The following is a 17,237-nucleotide window of genomic DNA, read 5'->3' on the forward strand; positions in this document are numbered from 1 at the left end:
GTGCACATTTCACAGCAGAACAGGAACATTCAATAAGCACTAGTAGTGTCAATCTTCTGCTTCTTTGTGTGCTTATTCGCTCCATGCAGCTGACCTTCTCTAAAGCCTCCATTAACCTCCTCTACTGCTGTGGCTGAGAATATAAAAGTGGGTGGAAATGGGAAAAGAAGAAGAGAACAGCCCCCATCGTAGTACAACTTCTCACAGAAGGGAAACAGGAGGCAGGCAGGTGGATCACATGAAGAATCGTAGCATTGGGAGACTGTGGCACAATGACTGTGTGAGCTTGTGGCCAGTCTAGCATACAGGGTAAGACTATATCAAAACAAACAAACAAACAAATAGCAGCATCAACAACAAAACAGTTAAGTAAGTTTCCAACCTAAGTTCTACTCTATGATACTATGAACAAATCACGACTTCTAAGAAAGATTTAACCAGAATTTCATTAATTACAAAATGCTGGAAAATCAGTGGCTGTTTTTTTTTATAATTGAATTTTTTTATAATATATTCTGTTCAAGTTTTTCTTCCCCCAACTCCTCCCAGATCCTTCCACACCTTCCCACCCATCCAACTCCACAACTTTTCACTCTCTCTCTTTAGAAAATGCAGAGGCAAAAAAATTAAACAGAATAAAACAAAACAAAACAGAAAAAAATTAGAAACACATAAACATGGAGATATACATTCATACACACAAAACATACAAAAACACAAAATCAGAAACCATAATATATAAGTAAAAGGTCAGTAAAGAAAAAAATGCCCAAACAAAGCATTGTTAGATAAACAAAACAAAAGAAAAGAAAACAAAAATACCAATGAATTCATTTTGTGTTGGTCATCTCCTGGTAGGCATGAGGTCTGCCCTTAAGTGTATTTTATACACCTAGCGAGACTTCATTGGAGAAAACTAATTTTCACTTTTTCAGTGGTTGTTAATTGGAGATAATGTCTTGGTTAGAGATGGGGGTTCATGACCACTTCTCCCTCTTAGAGCTGGAACTCTGTATGAAGTAGACTTGTAAAGGCTCTGCACTTGCTGGCATGGTCTCTGTGAGTTCATATGTGTGTCAGTCCGGTTATTTCTAGAAGGCACTGCTGCTACATGTCTTCCATGCCCATTGGCTCTTACCTCTTTCAGTTTCCTTTTCTGCATATCTCCCCGAACCCTGAGGGGGGAAATCTTATGGAGACATCCCACGTAGGACTGAGTATTCCAAGGTCTCCAATTCTCTTCACATTGTCCAGTTGATGGTCTGTTTTAATGCCCATCTACTTCAAAAAGAACCTTTTGTGATGCTGGATAAGTGGGGCACTGATTTATGGTATAGCAGAATGTTGTTAGGGTCATTTTAATGCCATGTTACTCAGAACTAGCAGAACAATAGGATTTTGTTTTCCCCTGGTTTCCTAGCCTATGGAGTCTCTGATTCTTGGCTTCCTGAGCAGGGTCAGGCATGGGTCCCATCTCATTCAGTGGGCCTTAAATCTGATTTGATACTGGTTGATTACTCTCACAACTTTGGTGCCAGTGTTGCCCCAATATGTCTTGCAAGCAGGTCACAGTTGTAGATCACAGCGTTTGGTTTAATCAGAATAAAACAAAACAAAACAGAAAAAGGTCCTAGCTGGGTTGGTGTTTACCTTTCTTGTCAGGCAATATGCAGAGTGCCTTCCAGATGAACATTAGTTCATAGGGGTAAGGATTCTAGGTAAGCACCAGCATGATTTATCCATGTTCAATGAGATATGTAAGTGTTGTCTTCAGCAACAGGGCCTTACCATCAGTTTGTGGACAGCAATCAATAGCTTTGGCATTAGCCTAGGTTGTTTGTGGCAGCGGGGGGTGGGGGTGTCGATGTATGCCCATGGGGCCTCTTTGACCAACAACTCCATTAAAAGTAACCCATTCCTGGCACAGGAGGTTTCTCTTTGTGGTGAGAGATGTCTTGTTCGGATTTTGTCTCTCTCATTATTTAGTAATTCTATTTAGATTTCTTTCATAAATGTATAAATTTTAAGAAACTTCTGTGATATAGTAGGTTTCCATATGACCCCCTCAAATGGTCCTTAGTGATTTCTGTCCTTCCCTGTATCCCCTCCATCCCTCTCTCTCCCTTTTCATTGAATCCTCTCATTCTAGTCCCCAACCCCTACTGTCTATCCATAACTATATATTGTACTTCCCTTTCTCTGGGAGATCCTTCCCTCCTCCTTAATTCTTTACTATACACTTAGCCCCTGTAGTTGTATGGACTGCAGCATGCTAATCAAAGGTTTACAAGGAAATACACACATATAAGAAAACACTTAGCATATTTGTCATTTTGGCTCTAGGTTACCTCACTCAGGGTGATTGTTTTGTTTTGTTTTTCTAAAGAATATGTGTATGGTTTCTTTCAATGCTAACCAGCCCAGGCTTACATGCATGGCTTCTTTAACAGTGCAGTACTGACAATGTGTCTGAGATGTGCTGGCTCTGCTTCCCTTTGGTCAGAAGGAACCTCCTAATACCCCAGCCCTGAGGTTTGTCTCCACAAATTTCATTTCTTATCTAAGAATAAGCCTTTTCTTCTGTCATTTTTAACAATAACACGTGTTTCTATAAAGTAATAGTTTAATAGAGCTCAATCCATTCTAACTCTTCTTAAGAAAAGAAGCAGGTCTACCTTTGTCTCCTACCTTCTCATTCAGGGAAAGACCACCCTCTATGTCAGCAGAGGGAGAGTCCTAGCCTTGCTCAGCTGGATAGTTTTATATCAACTTGATATACTCTCAAGTCATCTGAGAGGAGGGGATCTCAATTAAGAAAATACCTCCGTAAAATTTGGCTGTAGTCAAGCCTGTAAGGCATATTTTTAATTAGTAATTGATGATGAGGACCAAGCCCATTGTGGGTGGTGCCATCCCTGGAATGGTGGTCCTGGGTTTTAAAAGAAAGCAGACTGGGCAAGGCATCAGAACCAAGCCAGTATACAACTCCATGGCCCCTGCATCAGCTCCTGCCTCCAGGCTCCTGCCCTGCTTGAGTTCCTGTCCTTGTATCTTTAATGATAGACTGTAATGTGGAAGTGTAAGCCAAATAAATCTTTTCCTCCCTGACTCACTTTGGTCATGGTGTTTCATCAGAGCAACAACAACCCCTAACTAAGACACTTGCCAAAAGCACGGGATTTTACATTGCAGCTCTGTGTTTACTTTCATCAAAATCTTTGTGTTTCTATTGTGAAACAGATGTGTCATTTGGATGGGTTTAATAAAAAGCTAAATGTCCAATGGCTAGGCAGGAATTTTTGGGCAGAGAGGACACTGGGAGGAAGAAGGACAGAGATGCCAGGGATGCAGAGCAAGCAGCATGAGTGGTACAAAATAAAGGTAACTGAGCCACAGAAAAGAACACAGATTAAAAGATATGGGTTACATTGAGTTAGAAGAGCTAACTAGAACAAGCCTAAGCTATTGGCTGACATTTTATAATAATAAGTCTCTGTGTTGTGGATTGGGAACTGGCTGGAGGTACAGAGAAAGACTCCCTGTATGTTTCAGTAAATGTACACTTTACTTTCTTGCCATAGAATAAAGGTTGAATGCACTATGGGACATCATGAACCATTGTTTCCCAATTGTTTCAATGGCCTATTATTTACTTGACACTTTAAAATAAAATAAATATGGGTTTTGTTTTCTTTGATTTTAATTGTTGAACTAGAACATGCTAAATAGTCCCATACATGATAAATATAGATTAAATTTCTAGTCACTTTTGTTTGTTTTTTGTTTATCGAGACAGGGTTTCTTTGTGTAACTTTAGCTGTCCTGGAATTCACTCTGTAGACCAGGCTGACCTCAAACTCAAAAACGCCCTTGCCTCCACCTACCAAGTGCTAGAATTAAACACATACAACACCACTGCCCTGCATTTTATTTTTTAAAGTATTCTAAACTGAAATAAGAGCCTGTATGCAGAGGCTAATATGGGGCTACAGAAACAAATGAGTGAAAATAAAATATCATTGTATGTTTTAATTAAAGAAATGGACAGAAAATTTTCAGGATAGTAGGAAGTGGCATGAGCAACTGTGGCCGATCCATTTTGTCACTGTGTATTTTGCTCAGCAATGCTATTTCCAGGTTTAATCTCCTTTTGGGGGGAATAATTTCCAGTATGTCTAAACAATGCAAAACCTAGGAAAATACTGAAAATACTACTAAAAAATGTTCACTTCGATGTAACTAAAAAGAGTAACAATAATGTATGAAAAATGGTGCATGTTGCATGTGTATTTGGACAGATCTTTTGAAAATAGTATACTAATTTCAATGAACAAACAGCAAAGTCCAGATCATCTGAACAAAGGTAGATGTATGTATGTTATCCAGAGTAGCTTGCTGCTGGATGCACACATGCACACACACACACACACACACACACACACACACACACTGCTCCACAATTTCAATCATCCTCTAGTACTCTAGTATTTTTTATTCACAGGGTTTATTCTGTATTTATTCCAGATTTCAAAAGAGAAAACTTTTCTTTTCTGATTAATTTAAGGCATCATGGATAATAACTTATAAATTGGAAAAGGTCAATAAATCTTGACAGAGTAAAGAAATGTATAGCTGCGTGAGTGAGCAAATGAACAACAAAATAGTTGATAATTTCAAAACAGTGATTTCATTATGTTGGGTGACTTTGAAAAACAGTTGCATACTTGTATTTTTAATATATGCTTATTGGTTCCTCAAATATTTCATACATATATACAATGTATTTTTATCATATCTACACCCACTGCCTCTTCCGAACTCCACTACATGCCCCTCTCCAATTTATGTCCTCTTTTTTGCTTATGTTATTAATGCAGTGAATCCAATTAGTGTTGCCCCCATACGCAGGGATGTGGGGCCATCCACTGAAGCACAGGCAACCTGTCAGGGTTCCCATGGCTGACAAAAACTAACTTTCCTTCCCTGTTTGCTATCAACTGCCAATACTGTCAGCCAGAAGTGGGGCCTTGTGCTGTTTGCCAGTCCATGCTGGAGTGTTGACTGGCTTGATCTTGGACAGGCCTTGTGCAGTCAACCACAGATCTTGTGAACTGGAAAGTACAACAGGTTTGTCATATCCAGAAGACACTGTTTGGCGGCAGTCTTTTCTGGTCTCTGGCTACTGCAATATTTCTACTGCATCCTCCGCATTTCTCCTGAGCTTTATAGAAAGAGGGTGAGTAAAACATGACCCAGGTAGGGCTTATTTACTCCACAAACACTCACCTTCTGCGTTTGGACCACTTGAGAGCCTCTGTGTTAACCACTGTCCTCTGCATAAAGGGACTTCTCTGATGAGGTCCGAGCTGCACTAATCTATGGGTTTGTATTTAGATGGCAGTTTGATACTATATCCATTTAGCAAAATAATAATAATAGGTTCTTTTGTAGAGACTATGAGATCCCCAGCCATGGGTTCTTGGCCAGGTTTGTAGTACCGGGTTTGTGTTTCCTTTTGGGGAGTGAGCTTTATATCTAAACAGAAAGTGGATGTTGTACCCCTGTACCTATCTTGCCAGGTCAGTCATTATTGTGGACTGCAAGGCTCACAACCTAGTAAGCCTGATGAAGGCTTTCCCCCATCAGCCTATATCACATCTTCCGGTGCTACTAAAGCTAGTCAGTAGGGAAGAAGCCTCCGAGATAGTACCAGCTTGATTTCTATGTATCCTGTGGCCAAAGAGTGTGACATCCTCAAAATAGGACCTTAACAACAAGTTCTATGGTCAGCCAAAAGCAATGGCAATAACTGTATTGTGTGGAGGTGATATTAATTGGAAAGGTGGAATAACTGGGGAGGGAGAATTAAACGGGAAGGTGGTTTGGGGGGTAGGGCAGAGAAAAGAGTTAGGGGAAGGATAACTAACAATAAGAATTTCTGTAAAAGCCATAAGGAAACTTACTATTTTATAAGCTTCTCTCTCTCTCTCTCTCTCTCTCTCTCTCTCTCTCTCTCTCTCTCTCTCTCTCTCTCTCTCTCTCTCTCTCTCTCTCTCTCTCTCTCTCTCTCTCTCTCTCTCTCTCTCTCTCTCTCTCTCTCTCTCTCTCTCTCTCTCTCTCTCTCCATTGGAGTTACCCTACACAGGCTCCTCCTAGACCCCATAAAGAAAGAAAAGCTCATTGTCAAACGTGGATTATTTTCCTGAAGTTTTCAGGCATTTGTGATTTTAAAGGAATCTTCTGATGATAAATATCTTCACTTAATCTTTGCTATCATTCCTTCAACCTACAGGAGGCTGGTGAATACTTACAAATGACCTTTTTAATTATTTGTCATTTTAAAATATAACTAAGGAATGTGAAAAAACAATAGGGGAGTAATTTATATGAGCAAATGTAAGGAGGTTTCAATGTACTAATGAAATAGTTGACTTCAGCACTCAATTCAGCTAAATATACAAATTTAGCATATACTTCTCAAACACATAGATCTGAGAAAGGAAGACAATGTTTGTTTCTGATTTCCTAGAAGCATACCTCTACAAATTGTAGTAGTGCTGGGCTCAATGGTACATGCCTAGATTTCAAGCACTAAGGAAATGGAGAGAAGAAGTTTTAAATTCAAGGCCAGACTGGGTCACTTAGCCAGCCCAAGGCCAGCATCAGAGACATAATGAGACCCTATCAAAAAAACAAAAGCAAAGACAGAACAACTAACAATGAAAGCTGAACCATTTCAGAGACTACTAGAGGGGACAGAAGCATAGATCTACTTCAGGAATCCAGGAAGAATTTTCATTGACAATGACTTTTAGAATAAACCCCGAACAATGAGACTACACATGTTGTGAAATGATTCTAGACAAAACTGTCCCAGGCAGAAGGAAGACTGAATATAATGCACCTCAGGTGAGCTACACAGACCCTCGTAAGGAGAGAAATAGAGGACAGGATGCCTAAAGATCACTGAAAAATGAATTATCGGGCACAAGGTAAAGTCAGAAAAGTTTCAGAAGTGAAATCAGCTAAGACAGGCTTCACCAGCACAGATGGGGTCAGGTATCCTTTCAAGCTCACTTGGAATTTGCTGGAGGATTTCCTGTTGGGAGGTACCACAAACTTATGCCTACTTTTAGAAAAGATGCTATCATCTTTTGAAAATGCCCTGCACTCCTGGGGAAAAATATGATTGTCCCATGTAAGTATTTTTTTTTCCTATTAAGTTCCTCAATGAGAAAGTTTAAAAGCAAAAAAAAAAAGGAGAAAGAAAGAAAACAAGACCATATTGATTTGTTACAACAGTGCAGGAGTCTCCCTTCTGTGCTTCAATAGTCATAGTTGCTACAATCTTACTCGTGTGCATTATAAACACAAAACTTTTAATTTTATTAGTTGTCTTTGTTTTCAGACACATTTTAAGCCATTTAATTCTCAAGAACTAACTTTTATCCTCTTGTATATGAACAGAAATAATGGTAGTCATTCCAGTCCAAGGCTGTTGCTTTATATAGTTGTAGCCCTGAATTTCAGTCCTAAATGACATTGCATGTTAACCCTGGCTGATTGCACTGGCCACAAATCATCAACATTTCCTTTTTCCTCTGCCTAAAAACAATGTCTAGCGAGCCAAAGGAAACAAAATCTAAACCATGATGTTGCATCATATTCAGTTTTGGCAAGAAGTAGATACTGTTTTATCCTCAACAGATGTGACTGAAAGGATCAATATTGTTGACATTGTTCCTCTCTTACGGATAGAAATCAATACTAACAATGACATTCACCATTATGTTCTGAGGAGGGAATTTTTACCATTCATAAAGTCATGTTGAGCTTGTTCTCTATTACAGTGTCACAGGTTGCTTCTGATGGAGAACACTTTTATCTGCAATTGGCTAAGTCATTTATCTTAGTGAAACATCACAGGCACTGACGGCATTAGCAACATGGTATAGGAAAAATGTCATCATTAATTATCCCGAGGGCTGAAGCTGGGGTCTGTGAGCTTCAAGTAGCAGACTCACACAGGCAGTAATGTAGTTTGTGATTCAAGCACAATTAAGTGTAATATACTGCTAATGTCTGTTTAGTTCTTCTGTTTAGTACCTCTCCAGTCATCTCTCTCTCTCTCTCTCTCTCTCTCTCTCTCTCTCTCTCTCTCTCTCTCTCTCTCTCTCTCTCTCCCTCTGTGTGTGTGTGTGTGTGTGTGTGTGTGTGTGTGGTGTGGTGTGTAACTGACCAAGAATAGGGCTGTGTGGTCTGAGCTTACTAAAAGCATTGTATTTGAGCCTCTTGAGAAGTTTTCTGATAGCTATCAGTGTTTTAAAGAGTAAATTTATCCAGTACCTATACAACAAATGACAGATCAAAGCAATTCTTAAGTGAGATTTTCCTCCACGTTTTAACTGCCTGGATGATACAAATTTACAAGGCACATTTCCCTGGTGGTTAAGGATGATGAGCATTTAAGTATTTCTCTGCCATTTGAGAATCTTCTACTGAGAATTCTCTGTTTAGATCAGTACCTCATTTTTAAATTGAATTGTTTGTTTTTTTTGGGGGGAGTCAGTTTCTTGAGTTCTTTATATATTTTGGAGATCAGCTCTCTGTCAGATGTAGAATTGGTGAGGATCTTTTCCCATTCTGTAGGCTTCCCTTTGCATGACAGAAGCTTTTCAATTTCATGAGGTCCCATTAATTAATTGTTGATCTTAGTGTCTGTGCTATTGGTGTTCTATTATGGAAATTGTCTGCTGAACCAATGCATTCAAGGCTATTGCCCACTTTCTCTTCTATCAGGTTCAGTGTAACTGGATGTATGTTGAGATCTTTGATCCTCTTGGATTTAAGTTTTGTGCAGGGTGATAGTTACAGATCTATTTGTATTCTTCTATATGCCAACATACAGTTATGCAAGCACCATTTGTTGAAGATGCTTCCTTTTCTCCATTATATAATTTTGGCTTCTTTGTCAAAAATCAAGTGTCCATAGATGTGTCTGGATCTTCAATTTAATTCCATTGATTGACCAGTCTGTTTTTATGCCAATATCATGCTGATTTTTATAACTATGGCTCAATAGTAGAGCTTGAGATCAGGGAAGTGGAGAACTCCAGCAGTTCTTTTTTTGTACAAAATTGTTTTATCCATCCTAGGATTTTTGTTTTTCCATATGAAGTTGAGTATTATTCTTTGAAGGTCTTTAAAGAATTGTGTTGGAATTTTGATGGGCATTGTATTGATTCTGTAGATTGATTTTGGTAACATTGCCATTGTTACTATGTTAATCCTACTGATCCATGAGCACAGAAGATCTTTTTCTCTTCTGATATTTTCTCCTTATCCTATACAAAAAAATCTGCCTTATACCTTTCTCTCCAGCTATGAGACCCTCTGAACAGGAATTCTGACACCCCTTCACTAATCAACAATAAAGATTCATGAAGATGCTGAAACAGGAGATGGGTCAGTTTCTTAGTTCCTAAAATGTACAGTGGATAGATATGAACTCTGTTTAAGAAGTAATTAGTGCTTTGTACAGCGTTTGTCTGCAAAAGACCTGGGAGAAACTCAAGAAAGTCTATACACAGAAACAGCTGTCTGTCACACTCTGACATTAGAAAACTTAAGGATGACATTTAATTGATACTGTTGGATCTTTGTGTACTTGTTAGAATTTGGTCTATCTTAACCTTAGATTTAGGTGAAGGCAAAGAAAAGTGTAAGACAGAAATTAGCATTCTATCCCCAGTTATAAAAATCCAGAGAGTGTGGGGTCAGAAAGATTGGTTAAGAGTACCTCTTGCTGTTGCAGAGGATGGATGTCCAATTCCCACCACCCACACAAGGTGACTCACAAACAACTGGTGTAATTTCAGCTCCATATGTTCAACACCTCTGGTCTCCATAGGTGCCTTCATTCACATGTACACACCCACTAGACACACATGAAAGTATAAGGGAGGGAACAGTAAAACCCTGAACCAGGCCACTCCACAGGTGGGAAGAAGGATTATTTGGGGACTTTAAAGCTGCCATGGTTACTTCTCAGGGGCAAGAAGAAGCAAAAATCATTTGGAGGAGTCCAAAGCTGCCATAAATATGCACTGGGAGGCAGAGGACAGCAGAATGGTAAGGAAAGTCATGCCTATGTTAAAGAAGTGGGGGAAGTATGCAGCCCAAAAGAGCCTGGTGAGGAGGTTTGAGAGCCACAAGAGACCAGCAGCCAGCATGGAACTTTGGTATGTCATGGGTATGTGCTAATAGGGACCTAGATGCCTCATTTGCTGAGGTAGGGAGAGATAGCTCTTCCTACCAGACAGATACCCATTTCATAGGTTTCCCAGGAGTGCTGAGTGTATACCTCAGTAATCCTCTGTTGAACCTGTCAAGAGTCTAGGCAGAGCTGAGCCCAGACTGTAATTTAGGACATTGTCAGTGGCACTGCAATTGGAGGGAGGTTAGGATTTAACATTCCAACATTTTGCTGATGATAGGGGCTGATTGTAATTATCATCTGACCACTTTAAGCTGAATTGGGATGTGGTAGGGGTTCCAGGAAGGCTGGGAAGTAGGTCAGTCAAAAGTTGAGTGTGAAGAGACAGGCAGGTAGGTAATAGTAGGAGACCCAGGGAAATTTTGTCACAAGTGTCTGGTTTATGGGCCACTGTGTAATGTTGCCAATTTTTTTTTTCTGGAAAAATCCTGCAGAGATAGACAGCAATCATGATTATGTGGCACAAAGAGACTACACCTGGAACCAACTTCAAATGTGGCAACACTTACACCTTGGCAGAAAACTGCCCCACACTTCACCTGATGCCAGGCCCTTCTCAAACTGTGAACAAACAACACTGGAGGGTCGACTACCTCTCTCTGCCTTGTCAAGGTAGGTCAGGTCCTAAGGCTTTAGTGGAGTCTCTGAGTCCAAGGAGGAAAGAGACTTCAGGAGACAGGCAAAGGGAGGGGTGGGAGGAGTCAGGGGCCTAAGAGAGACCCAAAGGAGAGCACTGCAAAGAAGTCAGCCCCTGGAGGATGTAGTTTGTGAGTCAGCTCATGGAAGTCCTTAATCCTCTCTTTCACTTGGCCAGACTGCCTCACACAGTACATTCTGCATCAGCAGATAAAAACCCTACCACTGAATTATATCCTTAGTCCTTTGTGGAATTCCATCTTTTTTTAAAAAAACAAAATAAGATAAAATGTAACACATCAAAATAGTATAAAACAAAACAAACAGAAAGAAAATTGCATAAGGGAATGAATAAGAATCAGAGACCCAATCTGTGGCATATTCAGAAACCCCATAAAAACCATAAGCAGGAAGCCAAGATATATACACAAAAGACCTATAGCATAAAAAGAGAGAAAAATACATAAATAAACTAAAATTAAAAAATAAGATAATGAAAAAAGACAGAAAAAATCCATGACATGACATAATGACAAACGGAACTTCAAAAAACACCACTGAGTTTGTTTTCTGTTGGCCATCTATTTCTGGGGATGCAGCCTACCCTTAAGAGTACTTTGTTTCTCCACTGAAACTCCCTTGGAGAAAACTAAATTTTCATTTGAAAGAGGTTATCAATTGGCGACACCTTCTGGGTTAGTGATGGGGACTTGTGTCCACTTCTCTTTTCAACTCTAGGACCCCATCTGGTACAGATCTATGTGGGCACCCTGGATGCTGTCTTGGTCCATGCTTTCCTTGTTCTCACAAAGTGTGAGCCGAAGCAAACCTTCCTTAGGTTACTTTTTGTGGGGCACTTGGTAGCAGTGACTGCAGAGTAGCTAACACAGGCCTTTGACAGGAGTGTGCCCATCCCTCATTGGTCCATGTCTTGCTCTGACCTCACAAGGAGCCACTGTGAGGAATGACTGACACCTGTGCATATAACACACTGCCTAGGCCTGGGTTTTGTCCTTCTAGTACAGAGAGCTGTTGGGTAGTGAGTGATCTGTGGGACTTGGATGGTGGTGACAGTTTTGGACCTGGATATCGGTGAAGTTTTGGACTCGGATGCTGGTGACTTGTATTTGACAGAGTGAGTTTTTCTCTCACTTTGCTGGTTGTGCTTTGGGGGTGTTGGTTTTCATTTTTCGTTTTATTTTATGTAATTTATGTTTCTGGTTTTAGATGTTAATTTTTACATTTTTTAAATTTTCTTCGTTAACTATCCTCCATTTTTCTTTCTCTAACTACTCATTTTCTTTGTTTCTTGTTACTTTTTAAGATTTTTGTTTTAGTAACTATTAAGCATATAAAGTAAAAAACTTCAGTGTAACATTTCTGTATCTGTACATAATGTACTTTGGTAATATTCACCTACTCTATATACTTACCCCCTCCTCTTTCCCCTTAACATCCCTAATCATTCCCTTTTACTATCAGGTCCACTCCCCAACCTGACATCCAAGATTTGAAAAAAATGTCTTTGTGGGACTGGCTTGTTATACACAACATGGTTTCCAGGTCTATGCGTTGTCCCTGAAAAATGACAATTTCACTCTTTTCAGCTGAGTATTTGATTCTTGCCCTTCTGTTTCTGCACAACATTGCTATTCAGTTGGCATATGTTACAGCCCTTACATGACTGGGTGAACCCATCTTCATCATCAAGTATGGTCCTTTTAAGTGCTGTTGAATTTCGTGTGAACTATTAAGTACTCTTCCTAAGGACTGTTGCATCCGTGTTCACCAAGGATGCTGATTATACCTTTTTCTTGTTACCTTATCCACCTGGTTTTGGTACCTGAGTAATACACGCTCCTAGGATGAGTCTGGAAGCATCCTAACCCTTTTCATTTCATGCAATCATCTGAGAAGCATTGGTATCTTGGTGATATTTTATGTATGCTCTAACAAAGCTTTCCTGAAGATCATTAAGACAAAAAACCCAGCCACTAGAGAGACTTCTTACCTCTAGCCATCCTCAGAATGAAAGTGAACAAGAGTCTGTCTCCAGGAATCCTCAGACTGAATACAATGAGCTCCTGTCTCCTCCCACCCTATATTCCTTTCTCTGCCCAGCCATATCCCTATAGGTCTCCACCTTCCTAGTGCTGGGGTTAAAGGTATGAGCCATCACCAGCTGGCTCTGTTTTTCTTTTAGACTGGATTAATCTCATGTTGTCCAGGGTGGTCTTGAACTTAGAGAAATCCATCTGCCTCTGCCTCCTGAGTGCTGGGATTGAAGGTGTGAGCCATCAACACCTGGCCTCTATGGTTAACTAGTGGTTTAGCTCTGCACTCTGATCTTCAGAGGTCTGATAGAAATCACCAATGAGTTTGTCTGGTCCTGGAGGTTTTTCTGTTGTTGTTCTTTTTTGTTTTTGTTTTTGTTTTTGTTTTTGTTTTTGTTTTTTTTGTTTTTGTTTTGTCAAGAGATTATTTTAAGTTACTATTTCAATTTTGTTGCTTTTCTTTCTGTTTTAAATTAGTTCTTTGAGAATTTCATACAATATATTTTGGTCATGTTTATCCCTTCCTCCAATTTCTCTCAAATCTTCCATACTCTCTTTCCTACCACCCATATTTGTGTCTTTTTGTTTTGTTTTTCACCATCAAGTACAGTCTCTGTTGTCCTTATACTCTTGGATATATGGCCTTCCACTGAAGTGTGGTAGGTCCCACCTACCAGGGGCCACACCCTTAAAAAGTTTTCTCCCTCTCCCGGAATCTATCAGTTGTCAATAGCTCATCAGGAGTGTGACTTCTTGTCCAACCTCCCCTCTTCATGCTGAGACTTTTGTCTGGAGTGAGCTTAAGCAGGTCACAATGCTGTAAATTCAGATGGGCAACTGCCCTGCTTTGTCCAGAAAACAGTTTGTATTGTCATCCACTGCCTCTGACTCTGACAGTCTTTCAGTTTAGGTGTTTTATATCTTCTCAGTTGAGTTTTGGTAGCTAATGTGTGTCTAGAAGTTTATTCTAGATTATTCCAATTCACTGGAACATTTTAAAAACATTCCCTAGTGATTGTCTAGATGTCTGGATTTCAGTTGTATCTCTGGTAATCGAATGTTATTTTGTCTCCCATATTATTAACTTGTATCTTAAAGTTTTCTATTAGTTTCTTATTTTGTCTCTAATATTGTTAAATTCTATCTTCAATTTTTCTATTAGCTATTTTGGTTAAGATCACATCAATTATATTTATTCTTAAAATAATCAAGTCTTTGTTACATTGGTATTTGTAATTTAGTTTCCATTTCACCCATTTCTGCTCTGGACTTGAGCATTTCTTCTATTTCTTTTGGGTTTGGCTTGTTCTTGTTGTCCTATGACCATGACATGCATCATTAGGTTATTTTGGACATCCATCATTTTTTTAACCGCAGGAATTTATAGCTATAAATGTTTTTCCTAGATCTGCTTTTAATTAATTTTTATCTTGCATCACTAGTTGGTGTTGGTACAAGCCTTTATATCAACAAAGAGGAAGAAGTGGGAAATGGCTCAAGGCAACACCCTACAGTACAACTCCTCTGACGAAGAGGCTCTAACAGAGCACTATGAAATCCTAAAGACCCTTGGTCGGGGAGCATTTGGAGAAGTAAAATTGGCTAGCCATCTACTCACCCAGACAAGGGTAGCAGTAAAAGTTCTTCCAAAAGGCACAAAGAATAGCTTCATCAAATCAGAAATTGAAATAATGAAATCTCTAGACCATCCCAATATCATTAAACTTCTGCACATAATCGACACCACAAATACCACGTACATAGTTATGGACTATGCCATAGGCGGAGAGCTGATGGACAGGATTGTGGAGTTTGGCTACCTACAGGAGGAGGAGTCCCGTAAGGTATTTAAACAGATGGTATGTGCCCTTCAGTATTGTCACATGAAAGGGATTGTTCACAGGGATCTAAAGCCTGAAAATATTTTAGTGGACGGCAAAGGAAATATAAAACTCAGTGATTTTGGGCTGGGCACCAAGCTTACCCTGGGGCAGAAGCTAGCACATTTCTGTGGGACCGTTCCTTATTGTGCCCCAGAAGTCTTTAAAGGTGGAAGCTACGATGGCCGAGCAACCGACATCTGGAGTTTGGGGGTTGTACTCTACTTTATGTCTACAGGGTGCCTCCCTTTCAAGGGAACTGCCTTTGTAGGAATAAAGGAGCAGATCTTGGTGGGAAAGTACTCTGTTGAATTCAAGCTGTCGCCAGAGCTTTGGGATCTTATTGCTAAGTTGTTAACTATAAATCCTGGAGAAAGACCAACAATAGATGATGTTGTGGGCTTTCAATGGCTGAAGCATGGCAATGAAGGTTCTCCCAATCCCTTTAGAGAGAACGATGAGGACAGATACCCAGACCCCACTGTGATGGCCATCATGGGTGTCATGGGTTATAAGCAAGAACAGATACTGGAAGCTTTACACGAGAAGAAGTTTGATCAAGTGATGGCCACCTACTTGATTCTTAGGCAGCAGTCACCCTGGGAAGACATTACAAAAGATCTTCAGCCCAAGCAGTCTGCTGGAACCTTGAACCTTACAGGCCCTCCCACAACACCTAAAGTGACTATCAAGAGGGGATCTAGTGTCTCTATCCTTTCCACTTCTTCCAGTTTGCACACTCTAACTGAGAGTCCTGAGAATGACAAAAAGGGGAGAACGAGGTACAGTAGGCCTCCCACCCTGAACTGCCCTGACAAGAAAACAGCCCCCATTCACAGAATCTGCCCCCAGTGTGTGCATGAGGCTAATTTCATGAACAGCACCTCGGGGGATTCAGAGAGCACTATTAACACCTCCGATGAAATATGTACCACAGTGTCTTGCCCCCAGTGTGTACATGAGGCTAATTTCTCGAACAGCACCTCGGGGGATTCAGAGAGCACTATTAACACCTCCGATGAAATATGTACCACAGTGTCCTGCCCCCAGTGTGTACATGAGGCTAATTTCACGAACAGCACCTCGGGGGATTCAGAGAGCACTGTTAACACCTCCGATGAAATATGTACCACAGTGTCCTGCCCCCAGTGTGTACATGAGGCTAATTTCACGAACAGCACCTCGGGGATTCAGAGAGCACTGTTAACACCTCCGATGAAATATGTACCACAGTGTCCTGCCCCCAGTGTGTACATGAGGCTAATTTCACGAACAGCACCTCGGGGGATTCAGAGAGCACTGTTAACACCTCCGATGAAATATGTACCACAGTGTCCTGCCCCCAGTGTGTACATGAGGCTAATTTCACGAACAGCACCTCGGGGGATTCAGAGAGCACTGTTAACACCTCCGATGAAATATGTACCACAGTGTCCTGCCCCCAGTGTGTACATGAGGCTAATTTCACGAACAGCACCTCGGGGGATTCAGAGAGCACTGTTAACACCTCCGATGAAATATGTACCACAGTGTCCTGCCCCCAGTGTGTACATGAGGCTAATTTCACGAACAGCACCTCGGGGGATTCAGAGAGCACTGTTAACACCTCCGATGAAATATGTACCACAGTGTCCTGCCCCCAGTGTGTACATGAGGCTAATTTCACGAACAGCACCTCGGGGGATTCAGAGAGCACTGTTAACACCTCCGATGAAATATGTACCACAGTGTCCTGCCCCCAGTGTGTACATGAGGCTAATTTCACGAACAGCACCTCGGGGATTCAGAGAGCACTGTTAACACCTCCGATGAAATATGTACCACAGTGTCCTGCCCCCAGTGTGTACATGAGGCTAATTTCACGAACAGCACCTCGGGGGATTCAGAGAGCACTGTTAACACCTCCGATGAAATATGTACCACAGTGTCCTGCCCCCAGTGTGTACATGAGGCTAATTTCACGAACAGCACCTCGGGGGATTCAGAGAGCACTGTTAACACCTCCGATGAAATATGTACCACAGTGTCCTGCCCCCAGTGTGTACATGAGGCTAATTTCACGAACAGCACCTCGGGGGATTCAGAGAGCACTGTTAACACCTCCGATGAAATATGTACCACAGTGTCCTGCCCTCCAGTGTGTACATGAGGCTAATTTCACGAACAGCACCGTCGGGGGATTCAGAGAGCACTGTTAACAGTTCCGATGAAATATGTACCACAGTGTCTTGCCCCAGTGTGTACATGAGGCTAATTTCACGAACAGCACCTCGGGGGATTCAGAGAGCACTGTTAACACCTCCGATGAAATATGTACCACAGTGTCTTCAGCACTGGAAACTTATTCCAGTAAGTTATCCTGGAATGTGTCCGAAGCTGGCCCTAACAAAT

General features: G+C 40.8%; 1 protein-coding gene across 1 annotated transcript; it reads left to right on the forward strand.

Annotated features, from left to right (window-relative positions):
- Positions 1-14,397: 14,397 nt before the first annotated feature.
- Positions 14,398-16,806, forward strand: LOC131909117 (sperm motility kinase X-like). Its single transcript, XM_059260422.1, has one exon. The coding sequence runs from the start codon at positions 14,457-14,459 to the stop codon at positions 16,644-16,646; it is 2,190 nt and encodes a 729-aa protein (XP_059116405.1). The 5' UTR covers positions 14,398-14,456; the 3' UTR covers positions 16,647-16,806.
- The last annotated feature ends 431 nt before the right edge of the window (positions 16,807-17,237 follow it).

Source organism: Peromyscus eremicus, chromosome 4, assembly GCF_949786415.1.
Source record: "Peromyscus eremicus chromosome 4, PerEre_H2_v1, whole genome shotgun sequence".
NCBI lineage: Eukaryota > Metazoa > Chordata > Mammalia > Rodentia > Cricetidae > Peromyscus > Peromyscus eremicus.